Source organism: Protomyctophum parallelum, assembly GCF_964188405.1.
Source record: "Protomyctophum parallelum genome assembly, chromosome: 22".
NCBI classification, from domain to species: Eukaryota; Metazoa; Chordata; class Actinopteri; order Myctophiformes; family Myctophidae; genus Protomyctophum; species Protomyctophum parallelum.
The window spans coordinates 15,141,482-15,160,406 of NC_139714.1; the positions used below are offsets into that span (position 1 = coordinate 15,141,482).

General features: G+C 44.3%; 1 protein-coding gene across 2 annotated transcripts in view; it reads left to right on the forward strand.

Moving 5' to 3' along the window:
* impdh1b (IMP (inosine 5'-monophosphate) dehydrogenase 1b) overlaps positions 1–18,925 on the forward strand; it is a 42,772-nt gene that overhangs the window by 21,521 nt on the left and 2,326 nt on the right. For both annotated transcript variants that reach the window (XM_083757835.1, XM_083757836.1), the window contains 12 exons: positions 313–361; positions 6,030–6,131; positions 7,349–7,423; positions 7,777–7,983; positions 8,255–8,342; positions 9,400–9,599; positions 11,736–11,826; positions 12,220–12,315; positions 13,184–13,327; positions 13,710–13,854; positions 14,753–14,896; positions 15,933–16,016. In XM_083757835.1, coding sequence (XP_083613961.1) covers positions 313–361; positions 6,030–6,131; positions 7,349–7,423; positions 7,777–7,983; positions 8,255–8,342; positions 9,400–9,599; positions 11,736–11,826; positions 12,220–12,315; positions 13,184–13,327; positions 13,710–13,854; positions 14,753–14,896; positions 15,933–16,016 — 1,425 coding nt within the window. The remainder of the gene's footprint in view (positions 1–312; positions 362–6,029; positions 6,132–7,348; positions 7,424–7,776; positions 7,984–8,254; positions 8,343–9,399; positions 9,600–11,735; positions 11,827–12,219; positions 12,316–13,183; positions 13,328–13,709; positions 13,855–14,752; positions 14,897–15,932; positions 16,017–18,925) is intronic.

Genomic DNA, 18,925 nt, shown 5'->3' on the forward strand with positions numbered 1-18,925 from the left:
TGTCGTATATATATATTCGAAATGGAATCCTGAAAATTTACATTATTATGTAATTTCAAATGCCATTAATTATACGTGTGTTGACGCATTGAGCTACTAATTTAGACTGAAGTAATTAAAGCAGGTCATGTTTGCATGTTGTGGAATTGTAAACAGCTGGAACCAACATTAAATCAGTATTCTGACATTAACCTGAGGGCCACATTAGGTGAAGGTGGGGGCCGCATGTGGCCCCCGGGCCGCCAGTTGCCCACCCCTGCTCTGGAGCATTGACCTCTGACCTCCTGCCACTCTGTGTTTTTTGTCTTTCAGTGATTTCCTGATTCTGCCCGGCTTCATCGACTTCACCTCCGATGAAGTGGTGAGTGTTTCTAATGTCTGAGGAGGGATAAGGACAGTGTCCCTGAGGAGTGTCCCTGAGGACAGTGTTTCTAATGTCTGACGAGGGACATAATTTAGGCATTTAGCAGACGCTCTTAATCCAGAGCGACTTACATTAAACCACATTTAGTGCCGGAAGTGCATCAAAATAGAAGCTCCGGGGTGCCAGAGTTGTCTGATCGCTCTTACTCCATGAACCGGAAACACTTAACTAAAAAAGTTGACTTTACTAAGTGACCTCACATCCCCGATCATCTTCATTTATTTTTTTACGCTCCAAAAAGCGTTCACATTTTGCGGGAGAGACGGATGAGGAGCAGAAATGAAGCGCCAGCATATCGATCCATTCATCACCACGGAGAACACCCTGGATTAGGAAATACGAGTCATTCTTTCCGCCGCGCTAACATGGGAGTCAATGACAAGCTAATTATTGCACTGAGCGTTAGCATACAGAAAGCGAAAAGCGAAATGCCAAAAAAGAAATGGGAAACATTCTGAATATTCTTATCTCGCCCCGCGTCGCTGGGACGTCGCTAGGACGTCCACAGACGTCGTAGGCACTAATATTTCGGGATCCTTATGACGGTCTCACACGTCGTACGAACTGAAACGGTTAAGCAAAAACAAAAGCATGGCATACATCACATATATAAAAAGTAGTTATCATGAATCATGTATAAACTAAGAACGTAACAGTGTCAAGTCAACTATACTATATTATATATTATACAATATACATGTGTACTATAAAGTGCTATGACTACATAAAATGTACGAGCTATAAGTCTGTCTAAAATACTATCTAAGTCTACATAAAATGGAAAAGGTGGAGAACCCCAGGTTTAACCCATTCAAGACTTGAGGTCGATTCTAAAAACGTTTTCTGACACAACTGTATAAATATTGGCCTGGGCCGTGGCTCAGCGGTCCAGGCACCTTGACTCATGGTAATCCAGTCTGGCAGTGTGCCGCGGGTTCGACTCCCGATCCCGACGGCCTTTACTGTATGTCATCTTTACTGCATGTCAGCCTATACTGTCTGTCCCTCCATAAAACACAGGGACAGTGTCCCTGTTAACACAGATTCTACAAATGCCTAATAAATCGGTAGTTCTCACAAGCTTCCACGCTGTGATCTGCAGTACCAACCTGCTCACCTGAGCAGCTAGTGGGCGAGTGTCTTGCTCAAGGACACTCGGGACGTGTCGAACCCGGGACGTTTTGCCTCCCAGATGGTCGCTCTACCCCCCCCCCCCCTCCCCCCCTCCTGATCATAATCATAAGCCTCATTAGTTATTACAGGCTGTTTGTTACACATACAGTAACGACCTCGCATTCATTTTTTAGGTTCGCCACTTTCCGCTGAAATAGTTTTCATTTAGTTTTGTTGGGGCTCTTAACCACTTAAGCCATTTTGGGGCGGAAACCCCTTTTGGTGTTAGCATTATGCTATGCTTTAGCTATTGAAAAATAGCAGATCTACAAGCTCATAGCGCGCCACTCGGTAGGTCTGTAGGTCTGCTATTTTTTGAAAAATCGAAGAACGACTGACATAGAAACATAGCTTTTTCAGAAAACTGTCATTTTCAAACAGACATTTTTAGAATCTGATCTCAGGTCAGAATGGGTTAAGGCCCTTACTTACGTCGTGGTGTGATGGGTAGCGAAAGCAGACGGATCTACAGTACAAGCTCTAAGATATTTTGTCTTTGACAGAATTTTTTCCCGTGCAAAAACATGACAAAAATAGGAGCGCCAGGTTGTTGAAAGTGCTTAAAAAACCCTCAGCATCTCCCCTCCTGTGGTCAGGCTATTTCCGTCAGCATGGCCTCCTCCCACCGGCTGTTTACCTCTCTCTGGTTGGTGTGTGGGGGGGTAGTTAATCTCAGGCATTAGCCCCCCCCCCCCCGCCCCCTTCTGCTCCGTCCATCTCAGGGGTTTTAATCTAATTGATATCGTTAATCTCCAACCTGTTCTATGCCGGAGTTGAGCGGAGCCTGTCGTTGCTGTGGACGACCCCTTTTGGTGTTAGCATTATGTTATGCTTTAGCTATTGAAAAATAGCCGATCTACAAGCTCATAGCGCGCCACCGAGTGGCGCGCTACGAGCTTGTAGGTCTGCTATTTTTTTTAAATCGAAGAACGACTGACATAGAAACATAGCTTTTTCAGAAAACTGTCAGGATGTAGAAGACATTTTGTAGAATCTGATCTCGGGTCAGAATGGGTTAAGGGCCATTTCACACCACGCACTACAACTAATAGTGATGACTTTAATGACGTGGTTTTAAAAAACGGTACACTATAAGTTAACATTAATGTTCTAATGCTCTGTGTATGGCCCCTTACTGTCCTGTGTCTGTACTATGAATGTACTGTACTGTGTATGTAGTATGTACTGTGTATGGCCCCTTACTGTCCTGTGTCTGTACTGTGAATGTACTGTGTATGTACTGTGAATGGCCCCTTACTGTCCTGTGTCTCCTGCCCTGTTGTCCACTTATTATAAACCACTTTGGGCTTGTTTTTCTGTAAACGTCGCTTGTAAATATTGGAGGTTTGATGTTTTTTTTGTGTAGTTCCAACTAAGCGCCGCTGTCCTAGTTTCCCTCTAGACAGGAAGTGTGTTCGACTGACTCAGCTGCTGTTTGTTCAAGTTAACGAACAGAAATGGAAAAAGCGGCAGAGACGACACAGAGCAACAAAATGAGACGTGGTGGTCTTTGAATTTGAAGTCGATCATGCTAACAAGTTTGATTACTAAAATGGTCGCTGTCACTAACCGGCCGCACTGGGAAAGTTCTGCCTACGTCGATAGATACAACCCAACCCAAATATTATAATATAATATAATATTTGGTCATCTATACTACCGGTTATTATATTTGTGCCCTCAAAATACAGAAAGATTCATTATTGTGGTCAAAACATAAATCATAATAATGGTTACGTCACCAAGCCAACTAAGTATAAAAATGAAAGCTGTATTTATTGGTCCCTGTGGGGAAATGAATCTGTTGTATACGTAGCAGTCAGAATGAAAAGCATGTAAGAGTAGAGAGATAAGGTAAATGATCCCCTCTTGGTGAGGTGCAGTGGGCCAGGGGGGCCTCAAACTGAGGTGAGCCGGGGGCCTCGTACTGAGGTGAGCTGAGGTGATAGATTCTTTTGGGACGGTGGTGTTCCCGAGGTGGCGGTCCTGTGTGTGTGTGTGTGTGTGTGTGTGTGTGTGTGTGTGTGTGTGTGTGTGTGTGTGTGTGGCACGCTATGAGTTTGTAGGTCTGCTATTTTTGAAAAACCGAAGAACGACTGACATAGAAACATAGCTTTTTCAGAAAACTGTCAGGATGTAGAAGACTATTTTAGAATCTGATCTCAGGTCAGAATGAAAACTGTCAGGATGTAGAAGACATTTTTAGAATCTGATCTCAGGTCAGAATGGTTCTCAAACTAGTAGCTGGAAGTTTGAGACTCACTGCTCTATAGTTTGTCTACCGTAGATAAGGAGGGAAGGCTTGGACACCGTAAACGGGTTCCCATGTTGTACATCTGTTGTTTTACCCAGCATGCCTAGTGACGCGTGGTCTTTGTTGTGGGAATCGGACAGTTTACCTTTTGAGATACCAGCGGTGGAAGAAGTACTCTCATGTTTTAATAAAGTAAAAGTAATCAAATACTTGTTTTAATTCAAGTAAATGGCTGGTATTTAAAATGTACTTGAGTAAAAGTATACAAAATATTATATAAGTTATATATATACGTTGGCAACAGTGAAAGTACTATGCAGAATGTCCCATTCCAAGTTTTACAATGTGACACATTGTGAGCTTGTACAGTACATCAAATGTATAGTATAAGGCTAAAGTGGTTAAATGTATGTTTTGTAATAATACAATACACAATTACAAAGTAACACAAGTTTTCAAATAATTGTAGTGGAGTAAAAGTACTGAGATTTGGAAATACTCCAGTAAAGCCAGCCACCTCAAATTTGTACTTGTACCATTTTGGGCGGGAACCCCTTTTAGTGTTAGCATTATGTTATGCTTTAGCTATTGAAAAATAGCAGAGCTTGTAGGTCTGCTATTTTTGAAAAACCAATGACATAGAAACATGGCTTTTTCAGAAAACTGTCAGGATGTAGAAGACACTTTTAGAATCTGATCTCAGGTCAGAATGGGTTACGTACAGTACTCAAGTAGTACATGCACTTAGTTATTGTTTTTCCACCACTGTGAGATTGATGCTGGGAATGGCAGAATTCCCCCTGCTGGGAATGGCAGAATTCCCCCACCCCTTTTTGAGCTTCAGGGTGTGTTCGGAAATGTGCACGCAATGAACATCAATGATGAGGTTTAGGTGAAAAAATAACAGATTTTGTTTTATGAATGAATTGAATTAAATTAAAATATAAATGGTTCTAATGTTGCAAAGGTGGGTCTTGCAAGGTTAAGTCTGCCCTCTAGTGGATGATAGTGACTGGAGGATATCTTTAGTGCCTCGTAGGTCTTTAACTCCTGAGTTAAACTATTGTTAGCCCATTCTGAACGGGAACCCCTTTTGGTGTCAGCATCATGTTATGCTTTAGCTATTGAAAAATAGCAGATCTACAAGCTCATATCGCGCCACCGAGTGGCGCGATACGAGCTTGTAGGTCTGCTATTTTTGAAAAATCGAAAGAACGACTGACATTTTTAGAATCTGATCTCAGGTCAGAATGGGTTAATCATAATGTATAGCATAGTAGTATAGATGTATAGTTTATATGTATAGCTTCATTATATAGATATTCCACTGTTACTTTCTTAGTTTACGCATGTTTCTTGATAAATGTTTTTATGTGATGTATTCCCATGGTTTTTGTTCTTGCTTAATGTAAGTCGCTCTGGATTAAGAGCGTCTGCTAAATGCCTAAATTGTAAATCAGACCAGTGTGTGTCCAGTGGAAACCTCGCATGAATCTGATCTCAGGTCAGAATGGGTTAAACACCTGCATTACTTAATTCACAAGTCTACACAATTGGAGAATGTCGAAGAATTGTTTGCCTGTTGTCTCTGAGAGGGGTCTGAGAGGGGTCTGAGATGGGTCTGAGGGGCTAAATCTCATCAAATGGTGGTCCGTGGCTCAAATGCCAATTAAATAATGGCCCTTGATATCAAAAGCGTTGGAAACCCCTGCTTTACAGTACAATGTAAAGGATGGCAAATATTGTTATAACTTTGTGTAAAATTAACCCATTTTGGGGCAGGAACACCTTTTGGTGTTTTAAGCATTATGTTATATGTTAGCTATTGAAAAATAACAGCACCACAAGCTCATAGCGCGGCACAGAGTGCCGAGCTACGAGCTTGTAGGTCTGCCCTTTTTTTTTATTGTGAAATACGGCGCAAATCTTTGAATATATATATTCTTTCAGAGCTAATGTTTTGGGGGGGGGGGGGGGGGGGGGGGGGGGGGGGTCCCTGGAACAACATATTTTCAGATTTCGTTAGCCAAACACATATATAATTCTAGGGGTCCTTGACATGAAATAGTTTGAGAACCACTGATATAGAAACATAGGGTTTTTCAGAAAACTGTCAGGATTTAGAAGACATTTGTAGAATCGTTCCCAGGTCTAAATGGGTTAAATCTTTTTTCTCAGGACCTGACCTCAGCACTGACCAGGAAAATCACCCTGAAGACCCCGCTCATCTCCTCGCCCATGGACACGGTCACAGAGTCGGCGATGGCCATCGCCATGGCGGTAAGACAGCGTCATGTCATGGTACTCTGTCCTTTAAACGTTAGCTCCACTCGGGGGCACGGTGGCACAGTTGGTAGTGCTGTCGCCTCACAGCTAGAAGGTCCTGGGTTCGATTCCCGCTCGGGACGCTGTGGGTGCTGTGGGTCGTGTTTCCTCCTCCGAGTCATCAGTGCCCATACCCAAGGTGGGGTTGGCATAAGGGCCTTTCTGTGTGGAGTTTGCATGTTCTCCCCGTGTCCCCTAGGGTAGGTGGTGGTACCCTCACAAAAAACATGCAGTAATCCTGGTCACTAAACTGCCTGGCCAGCCGGGGCGCCTGATGGAGGGGAAAGGAACTGGTTGGAATAACGTGTTCCTTCTACATGCTACGTCCAACCAGGGAAACTCCCCCCTGTCAGGTGTAAAGGAGCAACTTGGACACTCAGGCATGAAGGAAGCATGAGTTCAAGTCCGTTGCTCTCCCCTTGTCCCCCATATATGGGGACTAGGTTGGTGGAGGGTTTGTAGAGCCCAGGATCACATTAGATGATTGACACAGGGGTGAAAAATGGGTTACAAAATCGTGGGATAAAGATTATTAAGAAAAAAAAAAGATAGCTCCACTGATGCAAGCTGGAACACAATTGATTTAGAAAAGCATTCAAAACCACATGATTACAGCAGTAAAGCATTCAAAACCACATAATACATAAAAAATACAAAAACATATTTCAAGTAACATACAGTACAGTACATACAAAATCATTACAGGAACATATTCAATATACATAAGTGATTTGATTGTTTTATAAAAACGAAGCTATGCTCTGGAGTCTGAACCCACTCCCATGGATCTGACCTCTTAACACGGCAGCCGAATGACCACCGCGTTAAGAGGTCAGATGGGGTCAGTGGGTCGCGAACACTTTAAGGTCAAGTAAGCCCTAGCTGTGAAACCACTGTTCTTTGAACACAATACCTTGGAAATGGTGTTTTGGTGTTAGCATCATGTTATGCTTTAGCTATTGAAAAATAGCAGATCTACAAGCTCATAGCGTGCCATTCGGTGGCGCGCTACGAGCTTGTAGGTCTGCTATTTTTGAAAAATAGAAGAACGACTGACATTTTTCAGAAAACTGTCAGGATGTAGAAGACATTTTTAGAATCTGATCTCAGGTCAGAACGGGTTAAAGAACAAATGACCACAACTCTAAAGCGTTTATCTGTTTACTTGGCAGCTGATGGGAGGAATTGGTATTATTCATCATAACTGCACACCAGAGTTCCAAGCCAACGAGGTCCGCAAAGTCAAGGTGAGACCAGATTGTGGTTTCTTTCTATAACTCTCTGTGTCTGTGTCTGTGTCTGTGTCTGTGTCTGTGTCTATGTCTGTCTATGTCTATGTCTATGTCTGTGTCTGTGTCTGTGTCTGTGTCTGTGTCTGTGTCTGTGTCTGTCTCTGTCTCTGTCTCTGTCTCTGTCTCTGTCTCTGTCTCTGTCTCTGTCTCTGTCTCTGTCTCTGTCTCTGTCTCTGTGTCTGTCTCTGTCTCTGTCTCTGTCTCTGTCTCTGTGTCTGTCTCTTCAGTGTTGATTTCGCCAACTAATACTATGACGAAAAATGTTGCACAGATAGACTTTCTCACGTGTTTAATCTCGTGTCCCCCAGAGGTTTGAACAAGGCTTCATCACGGACCCCCTGGTGATGAGCACGCGCCACACCATCGGAGACGTGGTCGAGGCCAAGGTCCGACACGGCTTCTCTGGGATCCCCGTCACCGAGACGGGCAAGATGGGCAGCAAGCTGGTGGGCATCGTCACCTCCCGAGACATCGACTTCCTGTCTGAGAAGGACCACAGCAGACCTCTGGTGGAGGTGTGTGTGTGTGTGTGTTGTTCTCGTCTACATTAATGAAATGGATTTAAACAAAGAACACTACACTGCCTAACCCTAACATGTTGTTAATGTCCTCCCAGGCCATGGGACCCTAACATGTTGTTAATGTCCTCCTAGGCCATGACCAAACGAGAGGAGCTGGTGGTAACATGATGTTAATGTCCTCCCAGGTCATGGGACCCTAATATGTTGTTAATCATGTCCTCCCAGGCCATGGGACCCTAATATGTTGTTAATCATGTCCTCCCAGGCCATGACCAAACGAGAGGAGCTGGTGGTCGCTCCGGCTGGCGTAACGCTGAAGGAGGCTAACGACATTCTGCAACGCAGCAAAAAAGGTAGCAGTAGCTCCCCTACATAATTATTAATATATATTATAAAGGTAGCAGTAGCTCTCCTACATAAATATTAATATATATTATAAAGGTAGCAGTAGCTCCCCTACATAAATATTAATATATATTATAAAGGTAGCAGTAGCTCCCCTACATACATATTATAAATATAAAATGTAGCAGTAAGCTAACCTATAAAGGTAGCAGTAACTCACCTACATAAATATAAATATTATAAATATAAAATGTAGCAGTAAGCTAACCTAAAGGTAGCAGTAAACTAACCTAAAGGTAGCAGTAAGCTAACCTAAAGGTAGCAGTAAGCTAACTTAAAGATAGCAGTAGCTCACCTACATAAATATTCCTGGATTGTCCATATTCACACGACTCTTTATTTTTGTTTATTTTTGGACCACAACGCTTATAGTAGACGATATTAAGATCACCTCATGTTATTCTCCATAGAGAAATTACTTCCGCGAACCAGGGGAATGGAAGGGATGAGCGAGTGACTTCAGGACTTTAGAACCAGGGGAATGGAAGGGATGAGCGAGTGACGTCAGGACTTTAGAACCAGGGGAATGGAAGGGATGAGCGAGTGACGTCAGGACTTTAGAACCAGGGGAATGGAAGGGATGAGCGAGTGACGTCAGGACTTTAGAACCAGGGGAATGGAGGGGATGAGCGAGTGACGTCAGGACTTTAGAACCAGGGGAATGGAAGGGATGAACGAGTGACGTCAGGACTTTAGAACCAGGAGAATGGAAGGGATGAACGAGTGACGTCAGGACTTTAGAACCAGGGGAATGGAAGGGATGAACGAGTGACGTCAGGACTTTAGAACCAGGGGAATGGAAGGGATGAGCGAGTGACGTCAGGACTTTAGAACGAGGGGAATGGAAGGGATGAGCGAGTGACGTCAGGACTTTAGAACCAGGGGAATGGAAGGGATGAGCGAGTTACGTCAGGACTTCGGTGCTCTATTGCATTACAAAGAGTTGTTTCTCTCTCTCTCTCTCTCTCTCTCTCTCTCTCTCTCTCTCTCTCTGGGCGTGAACAGGCAAGCTGCCCATCGTGAACGACAGTGACGAGCTGGTGGCCATCATCGCCCGGACGGACCTGAAGAAGAACCGGGACTACCCGCTGGCGTCCAAAGACTCCCGTAAACAGCTGCTGTGTGGCGCCGCCATCGGGACCCGGGAGGACGACAAGTACAGGCTAGACCTGCTGGTGCAAGGCGGCGTGGACATGGTGGTTCTGGTGGGTTCATTTCTGTCCTCGTGGACATGGTGGTTCTGGTGGGTTCATTTAAAACTGCCCTCCCCGTTGTAACAATCGCCCTTTACTCATGCAATAATAATAATAAAACTTTATTTGTATAGCACCTTTCATGACATGAAATGCAGCTCAAAGTGCTTTACAGAACAATGGAGAATAAAAGAAAAGCAAGGCAACGACATTAAAAAACAAGAGCAGTAATGCAATACAGTGAGGACATGAATAACAAAAAAAATTAAGATCAATTAAAAGCAATGTTGTAGAAGTGGGTCTTGAGCTGAGCTTTAAAAATGTCTACAGAGGCTGCCTGACGAAGATACAGTGGGAGTTTGTTCCATGCCGTCGGCCCGTAGAAGCAAAAAGCTGCTTCCCCGTATTTTTTAGTTGCCATTTTTTTAGGCAAAGCGAGCAGGCCAGCAGTGGAAGACCTTAGCGGGCGGTTTGGGACATATTTAGGCAGGCAGTCATGTAGGTAGGAAGGTGCGAGACCATTGAGAGCTCTATAGACAAGTAAAATAATTTTAAAATCAATTCTAAAAACAACCGAAGCCAGTGCAGTGAAGCCAAAACTGGAGTAATATGTTCTCTCATCTTAGTTCTAGTTAAAACTCTGGCTGCTGCATTTTGGACAAGTTGTAATCTGTCTGTTGTCTTAGGCAGTCCTGAAAAAAGTGCATTGCAGTAATCGAGCCTGCAAGGCATGCAAGGCAAATTATTACTAAGGAAAAATTAAGCGGGATTGTGGGGTTATCATCTGAATTCTTTATATAGAGATGCTCAGACATAGCAAATGACAACATCAAAAGTAGGCATTACACTTCACAGGTAACCCCTCTCCCTGTCTCTTTCCCTACTAAATACAATAAACAGGCACACAAACTTAAACCAACAATCAATAATTATTTCCCAAGCCCCCCCCCCCCCCCCCCCCCAAAGTCAGCAGAGAATAAAGTCTGCGTCCGTCGTCCCCCTCAAACGAGGCGCGCGCACTCGAGAGTCTACAACTGTTCCAACGCAACGAAAAGTTCCTCTGCTCAAAAACGGAAATACGAAAACGTTCGGCGTACCCCTGTATAATCCTCAAAGAACAACTTTGGAACGGTCTCACCGGTAGCAGTAGCCCTGTTAGTCTCCAAACACCGGCAGGTAATCCTCACTTCCAACGCCGATCCCCGACGTGATGCCCTGCCGATACTGCCTAAAATGCTGGTATCGGGCGCCAGAATTTCCGTTGGCTGGTCATTGGCCGATAAATAAAATAGTCACCCGTCACGTTGTCCGGCTGCCTTGCTTCAATACGTCACGATATCATAAGTGTTTTTTTCCTTCCTACAGCCAGATGTGTTCCCGTGCACTAACCACGGCACACACAGGAGAATCACACGGGGCCTTTTGACAGTTTTACAGCATGCTTCGTCGTACCATGGTGTGTGTTGTGGCTAACAGCCGATCTATAAGCTCACAATGCGCAAGCTAAGCTGCCATCTTCTACTATGGAGGGCCGGCTTCTCATAATGCAACTGTGCTGGCATCATATGGCCTAACCATGAACATGGCAGCAGTTTGTACATTCAAGCCTACCTAAATAATCAGCCGTTCATACAACCTTACTTTAGTTGAACGACGTTGAGATGCATACTGTAGCCTGCCCTGAAACATATTCAGCCAGTTTGTTAACCCATGTAGGCCTGACGTCGAAATAAATAAGACAGACAGAGACACAGAGAGACAGAGAGAGAGAGACATATAGCGCTCTCTGTCTTTCTCTCTGTCTCTCTCTGTCTCTCTGTCTGTCTCTGTCTCTCTGAAACTATACGGACAGACGAAGGAACAGTGCAGTGTATCTGTGTTGTCTGCTATAGAATGTCTCTTCTTTCTGACCAATAGGACGTACATATTCACCAATATGTACAAAACCTTTTCAGGAGCTTGTTAAACTAAAAGCCTGAGCGTTGCAGCTTGCCCTCATGAGGTCAGACCATTTATTTACTGCAATATCCTCGTTAAAACGATATCAGACAGAATGTATTAATGAAGCAAAGTCTCCTCCCTCGTCCCAAGTTTGTCCTCGTTCGCTGAGAGCACTCGACTAACGGTGTTGTTTTTTTTTAATTTCAGGACTCTTCACAAGGCAACTCTGTGTATCAGATCAACATGATTCATTACATTAGACAGAAATACCCAGAACTGCAAGTAGTGGGAGGGAATGGTGAGTTTATGAATCTCTATATTTGTATTATTGGGTTTGTTTGATACAATGAAATAACATCTTTTTATGGTGCTTTTCCTACTGTGTGATACCGGGGAGGGGGGGGGGGGAGGGAGAGTGTTGGGCGGGAGGAGTCAGTATTTGACAGTGGTGACGACACAGACGACGTGTGGGGAGGAATTGACTGACACGGCGACTCCATCGCAGAGAAAAGGGGGTTAAAAGCTGCTGAAAAAAAGCTTTGCTGAAAATGCTACAGATCTACAGCTTTTCCTTGGAATGCCTCCTTTACTTGGAAACGTTGGCCCCCAGAATTGGGACATCAGGGTTCATGTGGTGCATTATAATAATTCTTTATGGCGCCTCAATAATAACTCTTCATGCTGTCCCCAGTGGTTACAGCGGCCCAGGCCAAGAACCTGATCGATGCCGGCGCCGACGCGCTCCGGGTGGGGATGGGCTGTGGGTCCATCTGCATCACACAGGAAGGTAGGCGTGCAGCATCCTGTCTGACGAACGCAACATTCCCGTACTTTGGGGGAAGGGGAAGGAATTTATGCAAATTTGCACTGAACTGATCCGAGTGTAAATATTCATAGAATATCAAAGCGAAACGAGAATGACATTCCAATGTATGAAATCTGCAACTGCAATAAAACTGGCAAAAATGTTGGAGTCATCAAGTCTTCAAATGCAAAGAGAGTCTAGCTTGTCTATACATGCCGTTAAGTGAACAAGATTGGCACGTGAAACTTAACCCATTCTGACCTGAGATCAGATTCTAAGAAATGTCTCCTACATCCTGACAGTTTTCTGAAAAAGCTATGTTTCTATGTCAGTCGTTCTTCGATTTTTCTAAAATAGCAGACCTACAAGCTTATTAATTATAACCACATTCTAATAGCGCGCCACCGAGTGGCGCGCTATTAGAATGTGGTTATAATTAATATAACCATATAAACCATATAAAATGAAATGGGAGTTAAATGCTGCAAATTGTAAAAATGGCAAAATATGACTCCTAACGTCGTTGAAGTGGGACTCATTAATATGTCCCTGGGACTCATCCCTGCATCCCGGGACTCATTACGTTGAAAACCTGTTTACGACACTGGGTCACAGTCGGTTCCAGTCTGAACAGAAAACACATGACACTTCTATTGTGAACTGATGCACGGTATCCACTGTGTGTGAACGGTGACGACGGCTGACGTGTGTTCTGTCCTCTCCACAGTCATGGCGTGTTCTCTGTCCCGTTCTCTGTCCTCTCCACAGTCATGGCGTGTTCTCTGACGTGTTCTCTGTCCTCTCCACAGTCATGGCGTGTTCTCTGACGCGTGTTCTGTCCTCTCCACAGTCATGGCGTGCGGGCGGCCCCAGGGAACCTCCGTGTACAAGGTGGCAGAGTACGCCCGGCGTTTCGGCGTGCCAGTCATCGCCGACGGCGGGATCCAGACCGTCGGGCACGTCGTGAAGGCGCTTTCCCTCGGGGCGTCGACAGGTGAGGTTTATAGTCCTAAAGGAGCGTCGACAGGTGAGGTTTATAGTCCTAAAGGAGCGTCGACAGGTGAGGTTTATAGTCCTAAAGGAGCGTCGACAGGTGAGGTTTATAGTCCTAAAGGAGCGTCGACAGGTGAGGTTTATAGTCCTAAAGGAGCGTCGACAGGTGAGGTTTATAGTCCTAAAGGAGCGTCGACATGTGAGGTTTATAGTCCTAAAGGAGCGTCGACATGTGAGGTTTATAGTCCTAAAGGAGCGTCGACAGGTGAGGTTTATCGAGGTTTTTGTCGCGAGACATGGCCCAAGCATAACCGGGAAAAGACGTGGCGAACCCCTCTGTTAAGCCACGGTGGTAACCTTTCACCTCCTCCTCCTCCCCCCAGTGATGATGGGGTCGTTGCTAGCGGCGACCACGGAAGCACCAGGAGAGTACTTCTTCTCGGACGGCGTGCGCCTGAAGAAGTACCGCGGGATGGGCTCGCTGGACGCCATGGAGAAGAGCACCAGCAGCCAGAAACGATACTTCAGGTACTGACCCTGAAACCATACTTCAGGTACTGAGGAGGCGGTCGTCCTCTAGCCCTGGTCCAGGGCTTACAGCGAGTCTCTCTGTGACGCCCTGTGGAAGTCCCTTCCGCAGCCCTCTGGTGATATTCTCACTCCCGTGCAAGGATTTTCAAATCCCAGCAAATAAACAAAACGACGTAACTACTCACCGACACAAAGCCTGCTAGACCTTAAGGTAAAAGTCTATTCTCGTATAGCTGGGAAGCGTCTCAGGTCCCTAGTTTCTCTCTAAAATGCACTTTGTGCCATTTTAATAACGCAATGTACCCTGAATTTCTTCTACTACGGCATTTCCGGGTTTTTCCTGCGCCGATCTGGTTGGATTCATTTTATTTAATGATTAAACTTGTGCATTTTAGAGAGAAGCTGGGGACCTGAGACGCTTCCCAGCTCCGAGAATAGACTTTTACCTTAAGGTCTAGCAGGCTTTGTGTCGGTGAGTAGTTACGTCGTTTTGTTTATTTGCTGGGATTTGAAAACCCGCGCACGGGAGTGAGAATATCACCAGAGGGTCATGGATCAAATAAATATTTTCACGATTTTTCTAAAATAGCAGACCTACAAGCTCGTAGAGCGCCACCGAGTGGCGCTCGACAAGCTTGTAGGTCTGCTATTTTAGAAAAATCGTGAAAATATTTATTTCAGAAAACTGGAGGATTTAGAAGATTTTTTTTTTTTAATTTTGAGGTCGGGCCTAAATGGGTTAAACGTTTTGTGACCTCATCATCGTCCATGTCTGTGATTGGTTGATGCCCTGTCTGTCCACACACAGCGAGGGGGACAAGGTGAAGGTCGCCCAGGGAGTGTCTGTCTGTGATTCATGTCTGTGATTGGTTGATGCCTGTCTGTCCACACACAGTGAGGGGGACAAGGTGAAGGTCGCCCAGGGAGTGTCCGGCTCCGTCCAGGACAAAGGATCCATCCACAAGTTCGTCCCCTACCTGATCGCCGGGATCCAACATGGCTGCCAGGACATCGGCGCCAAGAGCCTCTCCGTGCTCCGGTGAGTAGCCGTTTCCACTGTCGTAACGAGCCTGAATGTGGAATGTGTCAATATTTTACTTTTCTTTAATTTTTAAAAAAAAATTATCCCATGATTTTGTAACCCTTTTTTCACCCCTGTGTCAATCATCTAATGTGATCCTGGGCTCTACACACCCTCCACCAACCTAGTCCCCATATATGGGGGACAAGGGGAGAGCAACGGACTTGAACTCATGCTTCCTTCATGCCTGAGTGTCCAAGTTGCTCCTTTACACCTGACAGGGGGGAGTTTCCCTGGTTGGACGTAGCGTGTGGAAGGAACACGTTATTCCAACCAGTTCCTTTCCCCTCCATGGCCATGGCTGGCCAGAGGGAGGCAGTTTAGAGACCAGGATTACTGCATGTTTTTTGTGAGGGTACCTACCCTAGGGGACACGGGGAGAACATGCAAACTCCACACAGAATGTCTCAATATTTATGATCAGGGCAATTCATCCACCGGAGGGCGCTGAAAATGCAGCCTGAACAGTGAACCTTTCTCAGGTGGACAGCAGCACATTTTGTTGTTGTACTGCCTGGAATATAATTAAGTTTAGTTGATTTGCACAATATAAAGGCTACAAGTACATTTATATTATAAATGGTTACAGTGAAGGGACGGAAGGAATCCCATATAGGCTTAGCCTTAGTCAGAGTCCATTCCTTGTTAAAGTACAAACGCGTTTCGGCGCGCAGGCCTTCGTCAGTGTCAAAATACAATTTACAATTTTGACACTGACGAAGGCCTGCGCGCCGAAACGTGTTTGTCTGTCTGGTATTATGACTGCTGCTGCAGAGCACTATCTTTATTAATAAAGACTCTTACTCGACTGGAAGTGCGGATTTAATTCATAATTCTATATGTTCTTTTGGAATCTGCAATTCTGCACCCATGCAGCACACGCAACCAACTATGCACACCTCTATGCAACCAACTATGCACACCTCTCGCCTGTCGTGTTGGTTATTATGTTGGTACACTGAGCATCATTTGGCTCCATTCCATGTTTTCTCAGAGCCATGATGTATTCTGGAGAGTTGAAGTTTGAGAAGAGGACCATGTCTGCACAGGTCGAAGGAGGTGTTCACGGCCTGCATTCGTAAGTACCGCACACTGTACACGGCCTGCACTCGTACAGTAAGTACCGCACACTGTACACGGCCTGCACTCGTACAGTAAGTACCGCACACTGTACACGGCCTGCATTCGTAAGTACCGCCCGTCAAACATCGGATCCGCAACCCGCCCGTTTACCCGTGATTTAAATATAAAACTCCAAACCTAGATCTGCCCCAGCCGTCGTCAAATGGACCCGTTAACCCGCCCTGGTACCCGTTCGTATCACAGGCTTTGCATGACATTATTTAAATGAACTAGAAATACGAGGAAATGACAGAAGGAGAAATCAACTATTAACGACCACCTGAGTTTTCATGTTGCACGGTAAGACTACAGTCATTGGTATTGTTGTATCACATGGGTGGGTCGTGTAGCTTTCTCCACGTTAAGCCGTGTATATGTTCAACAACACAGCCATGCCTTAATAACATTGAGGTGGTGAAAGCTTGACCTGCATAGCAACAGTTGCTAAACTATTTGGATTGGCATTTATTGGACAATCGCTTTTTGGGGTGGGATTTAGCGAAGGGCTAATTCGGTGGCACCCTAGTTAAAAAGTCCTGTAGGATTTTCTAATGGGATCCTACGGGATTTTGAAAATCCTATTGGATTATTTTTCCAAAGTTCCAAAATAATCTTATAGGATTATGAACATTTAAAAATGTTCTCATAGAATTTCTATAGTTTTATGAAATTCCTATAAGATGAGTTCTAATAGGATCCTATAGGATTTCCAATATAATCCTATTACCGTTCCAATAACATTTCTATAGTATCCCATTTCATCTTACTTTGTCACTATCACGTAAAGGCAGAAAAGACCAGAAAATAATTGTATAGGTCAATTATTCTATCCAAATGTTTTGACTAGGGCACTAAGGGCAGTAACATTAGTCAGTTGATTCTTCATAATGTTTTGACTAGGGCACTAAGGGCAGTAGCATTAGTCAGTTGATTCTTCATAATGTTTTGACTAGGGCACTAAGGGCAGTAACATTAGTCAGTTGATTCTTCATTATGTTTTGACTAGGGCACTAAGGGCAGTAACATTAGTCAGTTGATTCTTCATTATGTTTTGACTAGGGCACTAAGGGCAGTAACATTAGTCAGTTGATTCTTCATAATGTTTTGGGCACTAAGGGCAGTAACATTAGTCAGTTGATTCTTCATAATGTTTTGACTAGGGCACTAAGGGCAGTAGCATTAGTCAGTTGATTCTTCATAATGTTTTGACTAGGGCACTAAGGGCAGTAGCATTAGTCAGTTGATTCTTCATAATGTTTTGACTAGGGCACTAAGGGCAGTAGCATTAGTCAGTCAGCGATCCCAGGTAGGATGCATTAAGTACGTCAGGCTTCGGTGCTCTATAAGCGGAAACTCTCTCAAATTGCCTCGGCCTCCATGCTGAAATTATACACATTGTATGCTTAAGCAATATTACACGAGAGGGTGTGGGTTAACGTGATTATTGCCACGACAGGGATGCGGTCAGGAACGAGACGAAGTCGAGTTCCGCAAGCATCACTGAAGTGGCAATAATCACGTTAAACAACACCCTTGAGTGTAATATTGCAATTCTACAACAGTTGCCCTTAAAACTAAGAATCGTTGAAAAAAAATATTTCTTTAATGACCGATGTAGTAACTACGACCACAAATGTCCCAATAAACTAGCTAGCCTAGCCACTGAGTTTGCTTGCGCTCTGGCAGCTGAATTATTTGTTTTAATTTGGTGGTGAACGGTGCTGGTTTAACCCACGGCTAGAAGCCGTTTCAACCAAGATTGCTTCCTCGAAACGACCTGTTGTAGAATTGGTGTTGCACAGCGAGAATGGCAAGCTCACATGTCACATTGTGCCTTGGTGTTCCGCATTGTGAGCTTAAGTAGTAGTAGTAGTAGTAGTAGCATAGAGAATAACTTTCTGGCAGTGACGACATTAAAAAAAAAGTATCCTCTTGTCTCTTTCTGTCTCTCTTGTCATAGATATGCATATATCCCATGTAAGTATCATGCTTCTACTGTAAGCATTGTGAAGGTGTAAACTTTACCCTCCTTCTCTTATACTGTAAGCATTGTGAAGGTTTAAACTTTACCCTCCGTATGTCCCATGTAAGGATCATGCTTATACTGTAAGCATTGTGAAGGTTTAAACTTTACCCTCCATCTCTTATTGTAAGCATTGTGAAGGTTTAAACTTTTCCCCTCCTTCTCAATGTTTGACTTCTCCCTGATCTTGAGTGTTGTATGCTGTAGAGTTGGATGAGAGCAAAGCGCTGTCCGTTGTTGTGTCGTTTCAGCGGCCCTGAGCAAAATGGAGCACGGTTTGGTTTCCATAGGGATGTCAGTGAGGGTGTTTCGCGAGGCCTGGGCTGCCCTCTGGCCCGTTAAAGACACATCGTTAATCACACATTGGTGTAAACTATTTTATTAGGGATGTGCGCAGCTAGCCGACTATAGGCTATTAAATGGTGCTGCCCCTACTAATTGTTCACTGAACGCAAACATAAACATGCCAGCATTCATGGATAATGGAGACATTCCGAATGGCTTGAAGTACACGTCCATTCAGAAAAGTTAACCATGGGTTTCCCCGTTTGGATTTCACATGAGAAAGATATTGATTTTGTAGTTCTTTGTGAGAAAGATATTGATTATGTAGTTTTGTCTGAATGAGCTCATTTTCAACCAACTGATTTTGATTTGTAGGACATCTTTGAGCATTAATGCATTGACGCGCAATGGTGTACTTTTCTGCTGCATTTAAACTAACCTTTGGCATAGCATTTGCATATTATATTAAGCATTTAATTAATTGTATGTGGCCCTATAGATTTAAATTAGTTCAGTTTGGGCCGTTTTCTGAATGTTGCCTTATTTTTTTGTTTTAC